The 19,690-nt window shown below is 34.4% G+C and overlaps 1 protein-coding gene and 1 long non-coding RNA gene across 7 annotated transcripts; one reads left to right on the forward strand and one right to left on the reverse strand.

The window, feature by feature from the left end:
• Window positions 1-1,205: 1,205 nt before the first annotated feature.
• LOC137829666 (protein VAPYRIN-LIKE-like) lies at window positions 1,206-3,117 on the reverse strand. The gene has a single exon (XM_068636530.1). It carries the CDS (start codon window positions 2,725-2,727, stop codon window positions 1,342-1,344), a length of 1,386 nt encoding a protein of 461 aa, XP_068492631.1. The 5' UTR covers window positions 2,728-3,117; the 3' UTR covers window positions 1,206-1,341.
• A 987-nt stretch (window positions 3,118-4,104) lies between these two features.
• Window positions 4,105-12,868, forward strand: LOC137829667 (uncharacterized). Of its 6 annotated transcripts, none has more exons than XR_011084059.1 (2): window positions 4,105-4,241; window positions 12,348-12,868. It is a non-coding gene; the product is annotated as an uncharacterized lncRNA (long non-coding RNA). The 6 variants fall into 6 exon arrangements; XR_011084060.1 differs by lacking the exon at window positions 4,105-4,241 and adding an exon at window positions 4,250-5,322; XR_011084062.1 differs by lacking the exon at window positions 4,105-4,241 and adding an exon at window positions 5,329-8,245.
• The last annotated feature ends 6,822 nt before the right edge of the window (window positions 12,869-19,690 follow it).

Raw genomic sequence — 19,690 nt, forward strand, 5'->3', positions numbered from 1 at the left:
AATTTTTTTAGAAATATATTTAATATTTTAGAAATTTTATGGGACACGAGATTTATTATATCCATTATAGTATCACACCTAAATAATTTATAATAACACTTGTGCTCATAGTTTTTTTTTTTAAATGCAATCTTACTAATAGGAATAATAGCAGATAATATAGCATATAGTTTAATTAATGTTAAACAATTTATTAAAGAGACACAAAATAACTAGGAAACTAAAGCGGATGTTTTATTTTCCCGGTGGCTTAGGACACGTGCATGTGTCTCCCTCATTTTCTGACTTGATTTGTAACAAAATTTGAAAAAAGAAAAAGTTGAGAATATGTTTTCTTATTATTGTTATTATTTTTCATATGATTTTTTTTTTAATTTACAAAACACGTCTTTATTTTTTTTTTATTTTCTTATATTTTGGAACATTCTGGACAACAAAACTAATTACTGTTTCAATGTAATTTTATGGGTCTAATGGTAGCTTTAAAATGGTGATAGTTTTGTAAGTGTTTATCTTTATCATTTTAAATAAAATATAATTTTTTAAAATTGGTTATGTTTTATCTTTTTTATTTTGTATCAGAAATTATTTTTGCAAATAGTAATACAAGAAATTCTATAATTTAACCACTTCTTAATTAAGATAATCATAATAAATAAATAAATTGTTGATAAAACATAAAGAAAGATTACCGCGCTGCCCGTTTAGTATATTGTTTAGAGATATCAAGTACTTATGGAATACTCAAGTTGAGAGAGATAAAGATTTAATTGTGTTTTTAATCACCTTCAAAATTTGAAATAACTTTGGTTTAAAATTTCATTTTTCTTAAAATTTAGTATCTTTAAAATTAAAAAAATAGAATTTTATTTTTAAATATTAAATTTGAGAAACTAAATTAATTTTTTTAAGATTTCCGAGCTTATAACTATTTTCAAGCCTAAGTACATGCATAACAAGTAGAATTTAGTTAAGAACTTCAAAGAAAGAGACTCATGTAGTGTATATACTTAAATGCAATGATAAAAATGGCCATTGCAGAAGGTTCTTATTAAGTACTGTGATGAGTTAAAAATGGCCATTATATTAAGTACTGATGAAACAATACCACATCTTGTAGCGTTCATTTAACACAAAATGTTGCTGTCTAAAAGAAATCAAACTTGTTCACACAAGCCAATCTACATTACTTTTCCAAAAATGAATTTGATGATAAACACAATTGCATTATGAATTTGAGAATGAGTGATATTGAAGAGCTTCTTTTCTGGTTTGATGAAGCAAACAACGAGCAGGGACGATTCCACAGTATGTACAGAAAAGAGAGATTTGGATTTGGTGTTACATTAGTGTCTTAGATTTAGAAGGAAGAAAAACCTGATTTTGAAAAGAGTCCAACAAGTTAAGATAGGGAAAGGACTTGAGATGAGATTGAGAAGCACCATGAGCGATGAAGAAGAGTGCAAGTTGCAAATGCCCTGCTTCGGCGGCACAATGCAGCGGAGTGTAGCCAGCATCATCCACAGTATCAACCTCAGCACCGTGTTCAAGCAGCACCTTCACGCTCTTTATTCCACCCTTGAACGCAGCCCAATGCAGTGGGCTCCACCCGTTCTGGTCCCTTCCGTTCACACTCGCCCCTTCCCCCAAACACCTCTTTATGCCCTGAACATCGTCAACCCTCGCCGCACGCATCAGCGCGTCGCCCAACCCCAGCAAGTCCACCAGACGCCTGCGCTCGTCGGACTCCTCACTCTCCGCCGCAACACAAAACGCCGTTCTCCCCTCCCTGTCCTTCACGCACTTCACGTTTGAGCATTCTAACAAACACTCCACGGCCTTCACGCGTCCCTTCCACGCTGCGTAATGGAGCGGGGTCCACCCCTTCGAGTCCGCGCAATTAGGGTTTCCTCCCATCGAGACGCAGAACTCGATAACCCTCACGTGCCCCTCCATCGCCGCCACGTGAATCGGAGTCCTCCCCTCCGAGTCCACCGAATCGACCTCCAAACCCTCGTCGCAGCGTTCCAACAGAAACTCCATCACGTCGATTCGGTCCGTCGCCGCGGCCTCGTGCAGAACTGACTCCACGATTTCGCAACCAGATGCTTCCAGAAGCTTCACCACGTCGAGGCTCCCAGCCCTGATTGCGGGTGGCATGAGGGACTCTGCCGTTGCGGTAGCGTCCGCGCCGGCTTCGAGCAAACAGGCGACGGCGTCTGCGCTGCCGTTTTCGACGGCGGGTTTGAGCAGTCTCGTGAGCTGCGATCTCGTGCATCCGGATATGGCTTTGGTGAAGAGGTTGTGGGATTGGGGTTTTTGGGAGATGAGGCTTTCGGCGATGTGGGGTCCGACTAGGGAGATGGTTAAGACGGCGTCGCGGAAGACGTGGGGGCCAGGTTTGGAGAAGAGGCGGCGGAGGTGGTCGACGGTGGCCTTACCGGTGGGGAGCATGGTGGCTCGGACGGCGATGGCGTCGGGAGGGTCGGAGAGAGGGGGTTGGTCGGAGGTGTGGGAGACGTGTAGGGTGTATGATGCAGAAGAGAGTGGTGGAATTGTCGAGAAGGGTTTGTTGATGGAGAAGAGAGATGGGTTTGTGGTGGTTAGAGACACTGCAACTGACATGGTGTGCATAAGGTTTGTTAGCTTGAAGGAGGAGCTGCACTTTTGGCCCTTTAAGAACATCACCTCGACTTCCTTTGCTTCTGCTTTCACCAGTCTGTCCATCTTCAACCTGGTTGATTGATGGATTGATTCTGACTTTGAACTTTAAAGGGTGGTTGCTTGAACGATGGTGATTGATTCTTTCTCTGTTTGTTTAGTCTATGGTTTTGTGAATTGATTACTGGACACTGATCTGTTGATTAATAATGTGTAACATGTTTGTTGGTTGGGGTGTGACCGTGACAGAAAAGGTGGGAGACGTTGACCATGACTACTTGAGAGAATGGAGAAGGGTGGAATAGGGCTGCGGCGCTTTTGAATATGTTGAAAGATTTTTAGCCGCGACCCGAGACTCAAGAATGTTATTCTTATTCAATTGCATAAGACGCGGACAAGAGTTGCCTATTCGAAAGAATTTGTTTTGCTGACTGATTTTCCAGTAAGATCTACTATTCTGGTTATAACTTTTATTCATTTTTTAATCACAATTTCCATTTCAATAAAAATTTAATTGGAAATATTTTTAGGAAAAGCCTTAGACAAATTCAGACCTAGTTGGTGATCATGAGTAGGTCTCTGAGGATCATCTGTCTGAGTTTGAACGAGTCACTTAAGATCATCTTTGGTATGTCTAAATGGGTCACACAATATCATTGTCCGCGTACTTTTGCAAACTAGGTAAACTTTTATTAATACACTGTTTCTTATTAAACTGGACTTAGGGGGCCCTCGGATAGCTAGGGTGTGTCAGGCAACCCTAGGTAGAAACCAAGCATATCCAATGTGTGGGCTCTACTACCTAAAAACTTCGTTAGAACAATAATTATCTCACCATCTATAAATGAAAAGGGAATTTAGCATATACTATAATTGATTTCGGTTGATCAAGTACTAGACTATGAACCAAAAGTCGGTATTCAAGTGTTTATTTACTGCCAAATATATTTTCTATTATTTAATCTTATTATCGGAGATCCTAAAACCTATAAATGTACATCAATATCAACGAAAACACTTATTCAATACTCAACTATTTATTATTATTATTACTACTACTACTTTAGCCCTATAGTGATTGAGCATCCGATAGTCTTCTGCAAGAGTACTTTCTTCGTAACTAATCAGAGCTTATTTTCAAGGAGTCTACGAGTTTGGAAAGGAGACTTCATTCTTTTCACACCTTGTTTATAGTGACGCCTCCTTTCAATAAGAACGCAAATTATGAATGCTCTGGTTTGGAGTCTCCCAACAACTTTGAACTAGAATATTTTAGAGCTCACTACAAGATAGGTAAAACTGTTTCTACTTCTGCAAATTCAAACAATTAGGAATCAAAGAAGCACCACTCCATTGGAGGATGATGGCGAGACTTCCACCTTGCAGCAAGTCACAGAGAATAGGCAACCCGACAAGAAGAAGAATTTCTCCTTAGGGAAGTAGAGGAAAATCGCCTCCGTGTAAAAGAATCTTTGAAGGCTCATGAGCAACTGATTACACCTGCGTAAGCTGTTCAAAAAGCCAAGGCAGTACCATCAATGTTTTGGCAAACAAAGAAATCAAATCTAGTCTTTACTCCCGTAAGATAACCTCGCTTTAATACTCTGGTCCAAACATTTGAGGGAACATTGGCTTGAAACTATGGACATTGGGTTGTCTAATTCAAGTATGACAAAATCTTCATTAATTATGGCATCTACCATTTTTATGTTAGTTTTAGTTTATAGTTTTCAATGTCGCCCCTAAGTCTATGTTGAGGGAGAAATTAGTAAACTCAACTAAGCTTGCCTTTATTGATTTTCATCTCAACATAGATTGAGTGACTACACTAAAAACTAAACAAAATGAAATATATTATAATTAATGAAGATTTTGGACGCCAAGCTTGACAACCTACTTGAATTAGATAAACCAATGCCCATGATTTCAAGGCCTTAAAAAATTTGAACAAAGAAATCGCATATGGTGTTTACACCTTGGCTGACAACCCGCTTAGATAGTTTGGTTTAAATATCAAAGCGGATATTGGCTTCAAATTGTGGATATTGGGTCATCTAATTTGAGCAGGTTGTTGAGTTTGGTGTCCAAAATCTTCATTAGTTATAGCATATCACATTTTGTCAGTTTTTGTTTTTAGTTTATAGTGCCGCCCCTAGGTCTATGTTGAGTAGAAACAGGTTAACCAACCCCATTGATAGGATCGTGGAAATGTATTCTTCAAATAGAGAAGAACTTGAAGAAGCTTCATCAAAGAATACAAAAATATAAAAATTACATAAGTCTAGCGCATTACAAAAATATCTTGAAAAGAGGCATAGGTTAGAATAACTTGTTTGAATATTAGAACAAGGCTAACTTAGGTTAAAATAACTTACCCTAGGTGCCTATGTGTAAAATGGAATCCTACATCTCCATTTAGCTTTGATAGGATGTGACTCCAGCTATAAAAGGAGGTCACCACCCTATTTACAAATCACCCTAGAGATAAAAATCAATTTTGAGCTTTGAATAGCTCTTGTGTTTTTTTGAGAGTGTTGCTTGCTTGGTTGAGTTTTCTTAAGTGAAATCTCTTTCTCTTGCCTTCTTGGACCTTTCAAGAATAATATCAAGAGACCTCTAAGGGTCCTAGCCAACCTCCATAGGTTGTGTATATTTAGTAAGGTAATCATCACCCTATCCTATCCTTATTCCATTTACTTTTGTCATCTTTTCTATCATCCATTGCCTTTGTTCATTCCATTTCTTGCATATTATCTTGTATCTTACTAAGCTTTCATGTCTTATCTCTCCACCACCTAATGCTTATCAAGGACAACCCAAACAACCAAAAGAAGCAACAAAGCCTCAACCCCACACCCCTAGTCATGTACCTTGTCTAGCTATAGGTCTTGGCCAAACCACCTTTCATCATCCAAATCACCTCCAAAATTCACCAAACCCAGTTCTAAATCTCCCTTAGGTAATCTGCAACAAACCCCTTTCACTAGTATCCCAAAAAGACCAAGAAAGATAATCAAGAACTAACTTCTTCTTCAACCTAGGTTTCACAACCTTACCGTCTACTCCTTCCAAGAACCTATCTTAAACTCATCTTGATTCAACCAAGAACCATCCTAGGTCAGTTTATAACCCTTGCCCCACTTGTCCTACCCCCCTAGTGCTAGCCGAACCATAAACACCATAGAAAGGAACCAACGACTAACCTTCTTGGAAGCTTAGTTTCTTAAGGCTTGTGTTGCACCTTTGAAGCTTGTACTGAACTTTCCTTGTCATCTTTGTGAACCCAAGTGTGTTCCCATCATCTATAGTGGGTGCCAAAATGTTCTATAATCAATGAACATTTTGGATATTAAACTCAGAAACCTTCTCTAATTAGTCAACCCAATGTCTACCATTTCAAGCCTATATTCCCATAAAATATTCAAACCAAAGTATCAGAGTGGGGCTCACCAGATGCAATTTCTTTGTTCACCAAAACACTCATGTCATATCTATGCTTTGTTCATTCAACACCCAATTTAAGCTAACGTCTGATATGACTTCAAGACAATTATCAATTGAAACATAGTCATATAGGCTTCTTGATGAAGCATACGTTTTAGTTTATTCGTCACCAAATTTATACTTCTCGCACAATGTAATCATTTTTGGTGTATTATCATAACATTATTTAAGAATTCGAGACACAACAACTTTGTGAATTATATGTTTGAATAAATAGCTATTATGGAGGTACACTTTTATTTTGACAATAGTGTTGAAGTGGACATTGCATTTGATTTAGCGCAAACTCAATGTATATAAGGGATGATAGGTTCTCAATTGAAGACTCAACAAATTTGCTATAATGTTTAGTTTGAGCAACATAGAACATCCATCCTGAAAACTTTCTTCGAGTACATGAACAATATCTTGATCTGGTCTATAATGAGCACTCTTGTTTTAATGTATGTGTGGTGATTTGTCGAAATTCATCCTTGTTACATGTTGTTAAGTTAACTTATGAAAATACTCGTCTTGTAGAAACACTTAAAACAATGATGTGTAGTGGGACTCCACATTACATTAGATATTTGTGTGAGAATGATTAACATTATTTGCTTGACAAGGCATATTCCCTATTCTCATAACTGTCACTCCTTAAGTCGAACACGAGCACAATAACAAGCACCAAGAAACACATAACACTCTACAACGCAATGACAAGAATTTCAACAACATTGAAGGCAAACAAATTGAAAGAAGGATTGTGGGCGTACATATAATGGATTCTTGGAGACGAAATATGCAAATACCTGGCAAAGTCAAAAACAGTAAAAGAAGGCAAAGGACAGTTGATCCTCTTTAGAAGTGCCTTACATCTTCCTTTTAGAAAGGTTTTGTCCTTATAATTGCGTTGTTTCATGTGCCTTACATCTCTTTAAGTGTGCTTGCCACATGCGAAACCCTTTGAAGTGAACAATGTGATGTTTCCTTTTTTGTTCATGACTCATTATGGAAAAGTTCTAGAACTATTCTATCATTTCACTACCTTAGTCAAGTTCTGATTAGGTGTGCCAGAGCCTATCCAATCTCATTACTGCCTAGGCTCAAGACTGAGGAAAACCTAAAACAAATTCTGACTACTTTAGTTGGAGCTTATCTAGTCTATTCCTCACTTTGGCTCGAGGCTGAGGCATTGTGTATGCTCAAACAAATTGTGACTATGTTAGTCGACTATGAGTTAGTTTCCTAGGTTCATCGGTATGTGCTCGAACGTGTCATTGAATACCATTATACATGCACCTTTACAAACTAAACAAGCTCCTGATTAATAAAACACGTTTCCTGTTATACCATATCGCCTCGATCTTAAGCCCCAAGGCTAGTGTCAAGCAACTATCTTTGAAACCAAACATATTGAACTTGCAAAGTTCCATTACCCAAAAAATTGATTAGAACAGTAACGATACCCACATCTATAAATAAAGCGGAAATTAACATAGTAACTCAACTCATTCACAATGTTATGGTTTTGAAGTCCCCAATGACTTTGAACTATTAAACATTTTGCGTGTACCATGGGATAGATAAAACTGTTCCTGATGTGATCTCAAATTGAGAAGAGCAAGAAGAACCTGAGTCACCATAAGGAGGAGTCACTACAAGGGCCCAAGAGAAAAAAAATCAAGGAACAAGACCTTATAAAGAACTTTCAAGAGTGTGAAGGCATATAAGGAGAATGTACAAGAAGCTTGAAGAAGACATAAGGAATATAAATAGTTTTTGTAATCTCCTTGTGAATAAAAATATAGATATAATAGAATCTTTCTTTAGAATATAAATAAAAGACAAGTAGTTTGGCTACAAGGATAGTATAAAAAAACAAGGGCCTTGGTTGGCAACTTAGAGAAACCAAGCAAGGCCTAACTCTTCAACTTCTTGTAAGGGCCTTGTTTGGGAGGCTTAACACACAAACCAAACATTCCCTTGTTTCTTCATATATGTGAGTTTTGCCTATATAAGCATGATGGCTCTCATGCATAACACAACATGAGAAGATTAATGAAATAGCAAGAGCTTTCTCCAGTCTTGAGTTCAAGAGGTAAGTCCTCAACCTGAGAATATTTTCTTGAGTTTTCCAAATTCAAGTGGTGATTGTCATTTGCACTTATCACTTTTAGAGTGGCTTGTTCTTCATTCCTTTCTCCTTCGTGTTTGCTTGTTCTTTTTCTCTTTTTGTTCCAAAGAATCAAACCTTCATACTTATATAACCAGCTGGTTAAATTCTTTTCAGTGGCAAGAATATAGGATCTTGTCTGTGTTTAGTTTTCAATTCCAATTTCTATATTGGATTGCCAAGAATATTGCTCATTGTTTCCTCATGGAATTGATTTGTTCTTGAGTTCCTAGACTCAAAGTACATCGTCGAGACCCATACAAGATCATCCAAGGTGATTTAAGATATTTCAACCGATTAAATCACGTGTTCTTGGTTGCCATGGATTAATTCTTCAAGGAGGTTCCATTTCAATCGCTTAGTTTTGTTATATTTCATGTTTCTAATACTTTTATCGATTGGTTTGGTTTTGTTGAGTTCTTGTATAATCATTGATTCTTAGTCATCTTTTATTGATCCTACTTGTCTTGTTCATACTCTGAACCTTCCTACTTATACAAATTCAAACAACGAGGAATCAAAGAAATTTCACTTGGTTTTACTGATCTCTCCCTCAACATAGATTGAGCAACGACATTGTAAATAGGAATTAAAACTATCAAAATGATAGGTCTTGTCTTGTAATTAAGAAAGATTTTGGACACCAAACCTAACAAGACGCTCAAATTAGATGGTCCAATGTCCACAGTTTCAAACCAATATTCCCTTAAATTTTTATATCAGAGTATCAAAGCAGGGCTATCATCCAAAGTGTAAGGACCAAATGCGATTTCTTAGTTTGCCAAAACACTTGTGCCTTTGTGTTGGATTTCTGAGATCTGCTATGATTTTACGACAATTATCAAATGGAACTCAAACCTATAGGAAATTTGATCAAGTAGATGATGTAACTATTTTAATTCAGTTGTTGATCCTACTTGTCTTGTTCATACTCTGAACCTTCCTACTTATACAAATTCAAACAACGAGGAATCAAAGAAATTTCACTTGGTTTTACTGATCTCTCCCTCAACATAGATTGAGCAACGACATTGTAAATAGGAATTAAAACTATCAAAATGATAGGTCTTGTCTTGTAATTAAGAAAGATTTTGGACACCAAACCTAACAAGACGCTCAAATTAGATGGTCCAATGTCCACAGTTTCAAACCAATATTCCCTTAAATTTTTATATCAGAGTATCAAAGCAGGGCTATCATCCAAAGTGTAAGGACCAAATGCGATTTCTTAGTTTGCCAAAACACTTGTGCCTTTGTGTTGGATTTCTGAGATCTGCTATGATTTTACGACAATTATCAAATGGAACTCAAACCTATAGGAAATTTGATCAAGTAGATGATGTAACTATTTTAATTCAGTTGTTGTTGAATTTATATTTCTCACGCGTCTTATTGTTCTTGGTGTCTTATCCTGGCATTATTTAGGAATTTGACAAAGGATCACTATACAAATTATATGTCCAACAAAATAGCAACTATGAAGGCATTCTTTCATTTTGACACTAATTTCAAAGTGGACATTCCATAAATAAAGTTCAATCAATACAATGGATGTTAGGTTTTCAACGAACACTTAGTAAGACAACTATAATGTTCATTTTGAGCAAAAGACAACATCCTGATATGAAAACCTTGAGTGAGTACAGTAGGATTTTGATGTGGTCTAAGATGAACGCTCCTGTTGTCATTTCATATGCAACGTGATGATTCTTCCAAAGTCACCCTTGGTACGTGTTATCGAGTTAGCTTCTAGTGGAACTCCACAATACTTTATACATTTGTGTGAGAAACACTCGTACAATGCAACAACAACAACAAGGTCAAACAAATTGAAAGGATTTGGGTGTACCTAGGATTTACTTTTAGAGACAAAATATGGAAATGTTTTGCGAAGTAAAAAACGATAAGAGAAACAAGTAGCAACCCTTTTGTAGAAGTGAAGTATTCTCTTTTTTTGCAAAGTTTGGGCCTCATTGTGTTGTTTCTTGTGCCTTAACCTCAAAGAATTACAAAATATTTGCAAATCAAAGTTTGTCATATGTACAAACACTATGTGAAACCCTATTTTAAGTGAACAATGTGACATTTCCTTCCCCATCACGCCCCAACTAATGACCTTGTATCCTGTCATAATGAATGCTCTAGAGGTATTCTCCCTCCATTTTGCTCACTAAGACAAATTCCAACTAGGTTAGTTGGAGCTTATCTAGTTAATTCGTCACCTTTGCTCGAGAGTGAGGGGTTATGTATCTTTAGGATAACTCTTAGACAAATTCCAACTAGGTAGTCAAAGCCCTTCTATCTTTGTCGCCTAGGTTCAAGATTGAGGGTTTGTAAACCAGACAAATTGTGGCTAGGTTAGTCGACACTCGATGATTATGAGTCAGTCTTTGTGCCGAACGAGTACCATCGTACGTGTTCACAAACTAAACAAACTCTGATAAATTGGAATTGTTTTCTATTAAATCGAATCACCTAGATTTTGGACCCCTTGTAGTTAGGGTGTGGGGCAACTATCTTGGAAACCAAAGACATTGAACATGCAAATTCCCCTGCCTAAAAAATTGCTTAGGTACCATCATCTACAAATAAAGGGAAAATTGATATAATAACTCATTGTGAATGATCTAGTTTGAAGTTGTACTACTGGTAGGTATTTGGTCTTCACGAGGGATAATCACATAGAATTCAAGGATTCCGATAATATCTCTCACCATCAAGCAAATGTTTATTTACTATTAAATGCTAGTTACGGAGTGAATATGGACTATTAATGGGGATCTTATTCATGTTATCATTTTAAGAATAGACAAGAAAATCAATATAATAAGACATAATAATTGAATTAAAGAAATAAGAGGGGAATTAGAGTGACAAATTTCTTATTATTGTGACTTAATTACACGCACAAGAGAAGAAAACTTCGCTATAAATAGGAGATTCCAGACCAAAGAAGTTCAAGACGATAAGTTAAAGGATCTCCTAAGTTCATTTCTAGATCAAAAGTTATATAGCAAATTTGATCTAGAACACATTCAGTTTTTCAAAACGTTGGGCATGGGTGAGGAAGAGAAAATAGACCTCTTGACTAGTTGGATTGGATTGTCATTCTATTAGTACTGTGCCCTCTGAAAGTGAAAACAGGGTATCCCGTGTAAACCCTCAAACGATATTCTCCAGATACTGTTTTTGGCCGTATCTGAAGGCGACTACCAACTTGATTAGTAGTTAATAGAATAATGCAGTGGTTGCAACCTCAAGGATTTTTTTTCCTCTTTCTAATACAATGACGTCATTCTCAGCAGCCATGTGTCAATTCTTTTTTATTATTTACGAAGATATTAAAAATCAGTAAATCAACGAAGTGTGCGAGAATTTCCTCCGAAGTGATGCAAGTCTTTATCTTATTGCCACCTGCGCAACTGACATGCGAATAATTGGGTCTGAAAAATGAATTCCCACGAATATTACCAAGTGTGCAAGGCATCTCTTTTAAGGAGTTGACCCGGGAATCCAAAGGATTACTCAACTTATGATGTCTATTAACCTTGTTTGTGAAGCATAATTTGTGGTTCACTTCTATTTTGATGAGCATCTTATTAAACTTTCTTTCTGTTGATTAAATATAATATTGGAAATGCACAAAAAATAATTTCTCTGTTGATTATTTATTGTATTTATTTCTTTAGCACTTTTTTTTTCTGTTGCCTAAGTTTTTTATTTTCGGATTAAATTGAATCTTGTATACTTGGGATTGGGAAATTCAGCCACTGGAACTGGTAAAGATACATCAGTCACGTTATCTTTTCTGCAGCAAATGATTATATTTGGTCATCTCATCCCTTTATAACAGGAGACAATCGTATCCATGGCATACATGTCCGAGTCATCTACTACCATGGCACGCAGCATATTAAGCAAATAGTCTACTGAATTACTGATATTCACCACTAATATCCTTTGTTGTATTGGCATAAGTGTTTTTAGAGTTTGAACTGGAATAAATGGCGACTTTTTTGGCTTTCAGGCAAAGGCTGGATAGCAGATACAACTTGTAGATACATTATGAAGACCTCGTGGATATGATTATTTCCCATAAAGCTGCTGAAATAAAGTACCGGATAACTTGGGGACAATGCCAAGCGGTATGTGAATGCTAGCTAGACTATTTTCAGACCATTTCAGACTATGTAGAGCATGGCCAAAGCTCGGGTACTGGATTATAACAAATTAGGTACCTATATGCCATTGCTATCTTTTGAAGAACCATATCATGCATCAACATGACTAAGTAACCAATCCAATTACAATTTTCTCCGTTATTCCTGGACAGGATTTGAAATTAGCAACTGGATGTTGTTTATATGCAAGTGATCGGTGTGGAATTTTTCTATTCAATAGATGATTTTTATAGTTCTTAAGTGTTAAACCGTTTACAAATGACTGCACTTCATTGTGTTTAGGTGCCAAACCGTTTCAGTATGTTACATTATGTGTTCATGCTTTTCTCCTGCCAAACTTGAACTATAGCATTTTGTTCTCTCTCTATATGCGTGTGTATATATATACCTATCCAAATCAATGTGTCAAGCTGCAATTTGCAGATCCCAATAGCTAGATTGAGATGAATTTATAGTTATGTTGCATTTAAATGAAATGGAAACAGTATGAATCTATATGAAGAATAAATGAGATGTGGTAATTTTATACTTAGTGTTATATTAGGCAGTAATCTTGTTATTTTACCAAATATTGTACTATTTACTTTAAAAGATCTACAGTCTGAGTGAAAATCCCTCGTACTTATTATCACACGTTATGTTTAATTCCTCTCATTGAAAAAATTGGTGAATTAATGAACTTAGGTTAATAAAGAAACAGTGAGGACGCGAGCAGCAGTATTTTTTTTTATCATACTAGTTATTAATTATTTTTTTCGAGCGCACGATTGTTTAACCTTATTAGGTTGTAATTGAAATGTTTATCCTACACACAATTCGAAATATGTTTGGTTCATTTTTTATATTTTCAGAATTTTTAAAATGACTGAAAAAAGAAGAAAGATGTTGGAATGGAGTTAAAATTTATTCAAATATGGAATGCGGATTTTCCAAAAATAAAAATATTTAGAAAAATATTTTTTATAACATCATAACAAACTTATATATTATTTCATAATTCTGTTAGCGGAAAGGTTTGATTTTGTTGAATTTTGCTATATGAAAGTTATTACATAATTGAGTAGAGAATTTTTCAAGGATGTTTTATTTAGAGGTATTAGTATGTGCCTCTTTTTGGGTCTTTTGTAGCTCAGCTGAAAACTTGAAGCAAACAAGTGTAATATTATATTCTTTATATTATCGCTCAATTTTCTCATTTTTATTATTGGATATGAGATTATAATTTACATATTGATTTCTAACAATATGTGAAAAGGGACTCACTTGAGGGAGATATTGTTAAGAATCAAAATGTGATTAGAAATAAAAAAAAAAAGTTGAACAATTTTTAAGAAGGAAGACACAAACTCTTTACCTTAATGTTTTGGGTTGAAAATAGTGTTAAATATTTTATATGGTTCATGTCTTGTTAGTGTTGAATTTCCTATGTGAATTCTCCCTAAAATGTTACATATATTATTTGGATGTTGTTGAGAATGAGAAATCATGTAAAATTTTAACAAAGTTTAAGTTTGTAAACCATCATACACATACTGACATCCCGAGAATATTTTGCATATATTTTTTTTAGTGCAACGTTGTTATTAAACTATGGTTGACTTTAGCAAACTTTTTTAGGTATGGTTTTATTATCTCCTTCTTGTACTATGTAGTTTCTTAAGGCCACAAGTAGTCATTTGGTTTTTGAAATTTTGTTGCATATATTATCTGGATGTTGAGGAGAATGAGAAATCATGCAAGGTTTCAAGAGAGTTTAAATTCATACACACTATTCAATGACAATTCAAATTATTAGATAATTCCTTTTAAAAAATACAACAAATGACATTAATGACTTAAGTATTTTGAAGTTCTTTAATATTCAAACAAGATCTTGAAAAAAAACTAGGTCAGTCCATGTTATCTTGAATATGCCTAGTAGATAATAAACTAGATTCTAATCATTCTTTTCTTATTAGTTAATTTTTTTTCATAATAAATATCAACTTTTAATTTTTATTTAGTTATATCATTTGTGGAACAATCATTGATTTCTAGCATGAGTTTGATTTCGTATTTTTTTTTATAAAAGCTTTCATGTTAGATATCACTATGCAACTTGACATTTCAGCTAGGCTGACACCTCAAGTAACAACAATCATCTGTCATCACATGAAAAAAGTATTATTATTTAAAAAAGAAAATAAAAAAATATGGGGGGACTAGACCAAAATCCATATGTTAACAAAAACGATACAAAAATAGACTATACCTATTCATAAAGAATTCTAAGAACAGACTAGACGGAAGCCTTTTATACCAATGAAATGATTTTCTATGAATAAATCCTAAATTAGCCACCTTATTAGCACACAATCCCTTCATGAAAAATATGAATAATCCTAAACTTGATTTTCCTACAGTAATTAAGACAAGTATTCCATCGATTACGAAACATCCACGGAACATTAGTCCTAACAGTAAACACAACACAAACCAAGGCAAAATCACATTCAAGCCAGACATTAGTAAGCCCTATCTTTTAAGCTTCCTCCATAGCATGTATAACTCCATAAAACTCAACAACTATAGCAGTTTGAAAAGAAACGCAAAGAAAACATCAATAAACTCCTTCATACTCCCACGAAAAATATCTGCACAAGTAGTAAGATCATGATACCTCCTAGCAGTCCCATCAGTATTAATTTTAACCGAGCCTGGTGAAGGAAACTCTCATATAAAAGGAAGAGGACGAAAAACTTTACCACTACGAGTATTAATACCAAAAAAATTTAATCACGTTGAAATCCAACATATTATTCTTCATTGAAGCTTTAGACGAATTTTTCACTAGACAAGTTAAATGCTTAATTACCAAAATAGCCTTAGAAACCTCAATTTTATCCTGAAATCTAGCATAATTCCTCATACACCATATCATCCAAATAGAAAAAGTTATCACAACAAGCTTAATTAATTTAACCAAAGGACTACCATCACTCTTAATAAAAGAAAGAAAATCATCCTTATTAGAGAAATGAGAAGTAAGAAAAATCTTCCGAACCAAACTCCAAATATGCAAAGCATTAGAACATTCAAAAAGTAAATGTTGAATAGATTCCTCATGCTTTTCACAAAGCGTACACATAAAACATATATGCAAACCTTTTTTCGGAATATGTTGATATGTAGGAAGCCGTCCATGAAAAACTTTCCAGAGTACTAGAGTTTTGGAAGGCGGAATAGATGAAGACCAAATGAATTTACCCCAACCACAAGGAACTCTTGGTTCCAGAAAAAAGTCCTAGCCGATTTAAGAGTGAAACGACTAGACTCATCAAGAATCCAATTAGGAATATCCTGTTCCTCCCTAACCATGATATGATTAAAAAACTGAGGCATCTATGTAAAGATAAGTGAATATTCTAATCACAACCTGTCCAAAACTGAGAGACTGTATCCGGAATGCTAGCACCATTAAATAACCTGCAATATTTGCTAAAGAAATAGTAGAACACCATTTATCATTCCATAAATTAATAAAAGAACCTGTACCAATAGTCCAGGAAGTATAATCAAATATAGTAGAATAAAACTGCTTAATTGCAAGCCAAAGAAATGAGGATCTATAAACCATTCTAAACTCGTATTTTAATTTAAGAATCCTGGCTTTCAAGAGAAAAGACCAAGGTCTGTTGCTATAAGCAAAGTTCCAAGAAGGCTTAAGATATGCATTATTTTCACGACGAAGATTAATAATCTTCAAACATCCATTCTCAAGAGGAGAACAAATCGTATCCCAATTCACGATGACTATGCCTTTTATCAGAATATCACCAGTCCAAATAAAATTTCGACACCATTGTTCAATTTGGTTAAGAAGTGAAATAGGCCATTTATACATATTAAAGATATAAGCTAGAAATCCAGTAATAACCGTATTGACCTACTGAATCCGATCCATCATGCTAAGAGATTTACCTTTCCAATATGTTAGCTTCAATTTGACTTTATCAACCAAATGTTGAAAAAATCGACACTCTAGAGCACCAACAAAGATAGACACTCCTAAATAATTGAAAGGCAAACAACCATGACTACAAGAAAGAATACGTTGAATTTTGGTGACAAATATTGCAGAATTATCCATGGTGAAAAAATTACTTTTAGAGTTATTAACATATTGACCAGAAAAATCACAATATGTTTTAAGAAAAATACTCAAATTTCTAAGAGACTTAATATCCCCCTTACAGAAAACAAATATGTCATCAACATATAAAATATGAGAGGGAGTGAGATAACCTTGCGGACTAGCCATATGTAAAATTTTCTTATCATTCACAAGCTTAGAAATACCACTACTAAAAGCTTTCTCTGCAAAACAAAAAAGTAAAAGAGACAAATGATCACCTTGTCTGATACCTCTACTACAAGGAAAAAAACCCACCAAACTGCCATTTATTCTGATAGAAAGCATAACTGAACGGAGAATTGTACTAATCCAACCGACAAACAAGGGGTGAAAACCAAAGCGTGTCAAAACTAAACATAAGAACTTCCAACTCAGAGTGTCAAAGGTTTTATGAATATCAACTTTTTAAGCCACATTACCTCCTCTAACCTTTTTACAAAGCATGTTAATAGCTTCAAAAGCAATACCAATGCAATCCTGAATTTGTCTACCCTGCATAAACCCATATTGATTAGGAGAAATGATTCTAACAGCCACAAGTGTAAGCCTATCCGCTAGTATCTTGGAAATAATCTTAAATTTAAAATTAGCAACAAAAATTGGCCTGTAATCTTTAATGTAGTCAACACCCTGAATCTTAGGAATAAGAGATAACACATTACTGTTCATTCCAGGGAGAACCTAATTTTATTTAAAAAACTGTTGAACAATATTGCAAACATTTGTCCCAATAATGTCCCAACAAGAATGATAGAAAACACCACCAAACCCATTAGGACCAGGAGCATTATTACCATTAAGATTAAAGACAACAATCTTGATTTCCAAAAAATCAGGACATTGAATCAACATCATATTCTAATAAGAGGAAACTAGCTCAGGAATATAAGAACCAATAAAATCCTCCATATTACTTGTGTCCGAAACATTAGAAATAAACTCAACATAAATATTTTTATAAAAGTCCAAAATATGATTCTCAATGAGTTTAGGATCCTCAGTAACCTCATTGTCAATCCGTAGACGATGAATCCCACTAGAATTATTTCTCCTTTTGACCACAACATAAAAAAAAGTCGTATTTCGATCTCCATCTTTGAACCATAACATCTTAGCCATTTCTTTCCAAAACTTGACAGTGAAGAGCATGATCAAACTCCTCCTTAGCAATCTTTGCTTGACAGAGAAGCCCATCAATATCAGACAAACTAGCAGTCTCTAAGTTTTGTTGAATACCAAGGAGTAGACCCTGCTTTAGAAGATATGCATTGTGAACATTACCAAAAGAATTTTTATTTCAGTCTCGGAGTTCAATTTTCAACCTTTTTAACTTATGTTGCAAAATAAACATAGGACAACCAACAACCTTATTAGCCCAAAAAATCATAAATAAGCTTCAGACATAAAGTGTCCTGAATCCTCATAAAAAAGAAACGAAAATTGCTAACCTTCCTTAAATAATTACTAGCAAGGCTAGCAAAAATAGGGGAATGATCAGAACAATTTTTAACAAGAACCTGATAAGTACAAAAATCCCATTCATCCATACACACTCCATTACATAAAGCCCTATCCAGTCTTCTATGAATTCTATGCAACCCTCTCCTTCCATTACACCAAGTATAACACGATCCAGTAAAAGACATACAAGAAAGATCTTTAGTATTAATCCAATCAAGGAATTAATTACAAGAAACCTTATTAGGAGCCACCCCCTTTACAATCATCCGCCAAGAGCTAAACATTAAAATCTCCCATAATACACCAAGGTCCTGTGTAAGAACTAAGATCTCTCCACAAAAACCGTCTAACCAAGTATGTGTTAACACCATAAAAACCTGCAAAACTAAAACATTTATCATGCAGAAGACAAGTTACAGAAATAAACTGATCAGTGACCAAGAAATTTTGGACAAGATTAAAAACTGACAAATACCAAAGATTAGCAGCTTTATTAACAATAGGAGTCGTAGCCACTAAATGCATATTAATAGATTTGAAAAGGACGTCGACAACATCAATGTACGACATCATAAGTTCAGCAAGAAAAAACCGGAGGAGTTTTATCTACATATGTAATGGTATATAATTATTGAATGTTGGGGTGTGAAAATGACAAAGTTACTTATGTCTAGTGATTTATATTAAAAAATAGTAATTTTTAGTAAATTTAAAAAATTAAAAAATTAAAACTGTAATTGAAATTAAGCTAAAATATAAGTGCAATATAAAGCTTGTTGCTGAAATTTAATAATGAATTTAGTTTTTCGATGTACGAGTAATGGTACGTTAAAAAGTGCAATATATTATTATATTTACGTGGAAAAAAGGCACTATGTGCCTTTATATTTTTTATAAAATAAATGAAAATAAAGGTTAAATAATAATAATACACGGTTTGTGATATTTTATTAGATAATGTGAAAGGAAAATAATAATTAATAGTTACTCTAAAAAATATACTCTTTATATATATAACTATTAATTAAAAAGTAATTGTGGAATTATGATAAAATATATGCTAAAACATATGAATTTGAAATCTTACAAAGAAAAAGTCACGAAGTTAAAATCTCATGGTTAATTTTAATCATAGTGCACAGGTACATTTTATAAAAAAAAAACTTTTTTTTAACTTTAAAGTTATTTAAATCAAAGTTGACAAAAAGGTCATTCCAAAGAAAAACTAGAGTACAATAAGTCTCATCTAAAGAGTACAAGATTAGTTTTAGACATTTTTTTCTCAATGAATGGTGATCATCAAATTATGTAAAATTCATTCAATGGATGGAATTTTGATCAATGAACATCAACTCAAGAGTTATAGACAATTTAAGTAATTAAATTTCTTCAATATGTTTAAATTTACTTAAGAAAATAACTTAGATGTAAATATAAGTTAGGTGATATGAAACATAATTCTTTTATGTATTTTGCATTATCTTACACAATATTATTTTTCTAGATATTAGTAAATTAAGATTTGACTGTATATGATCATGTATTGCTTCTTTT

Source organism: Phaseolus vulgaris, chromosome 7, assembly GCF_000499845.2.
Source record: "Phaseolus vulgaris cultivar G19833 chromosome 7, P. vulgaris v2.0, whole genome shotgun sequence".
Lineage (NCBI taxonomy): Eukaryota > Viridiplantae > Streptophyta > Magnoliopsida > Fabales > Fabaceae > Phaseolus > Phaseolus vulgaris.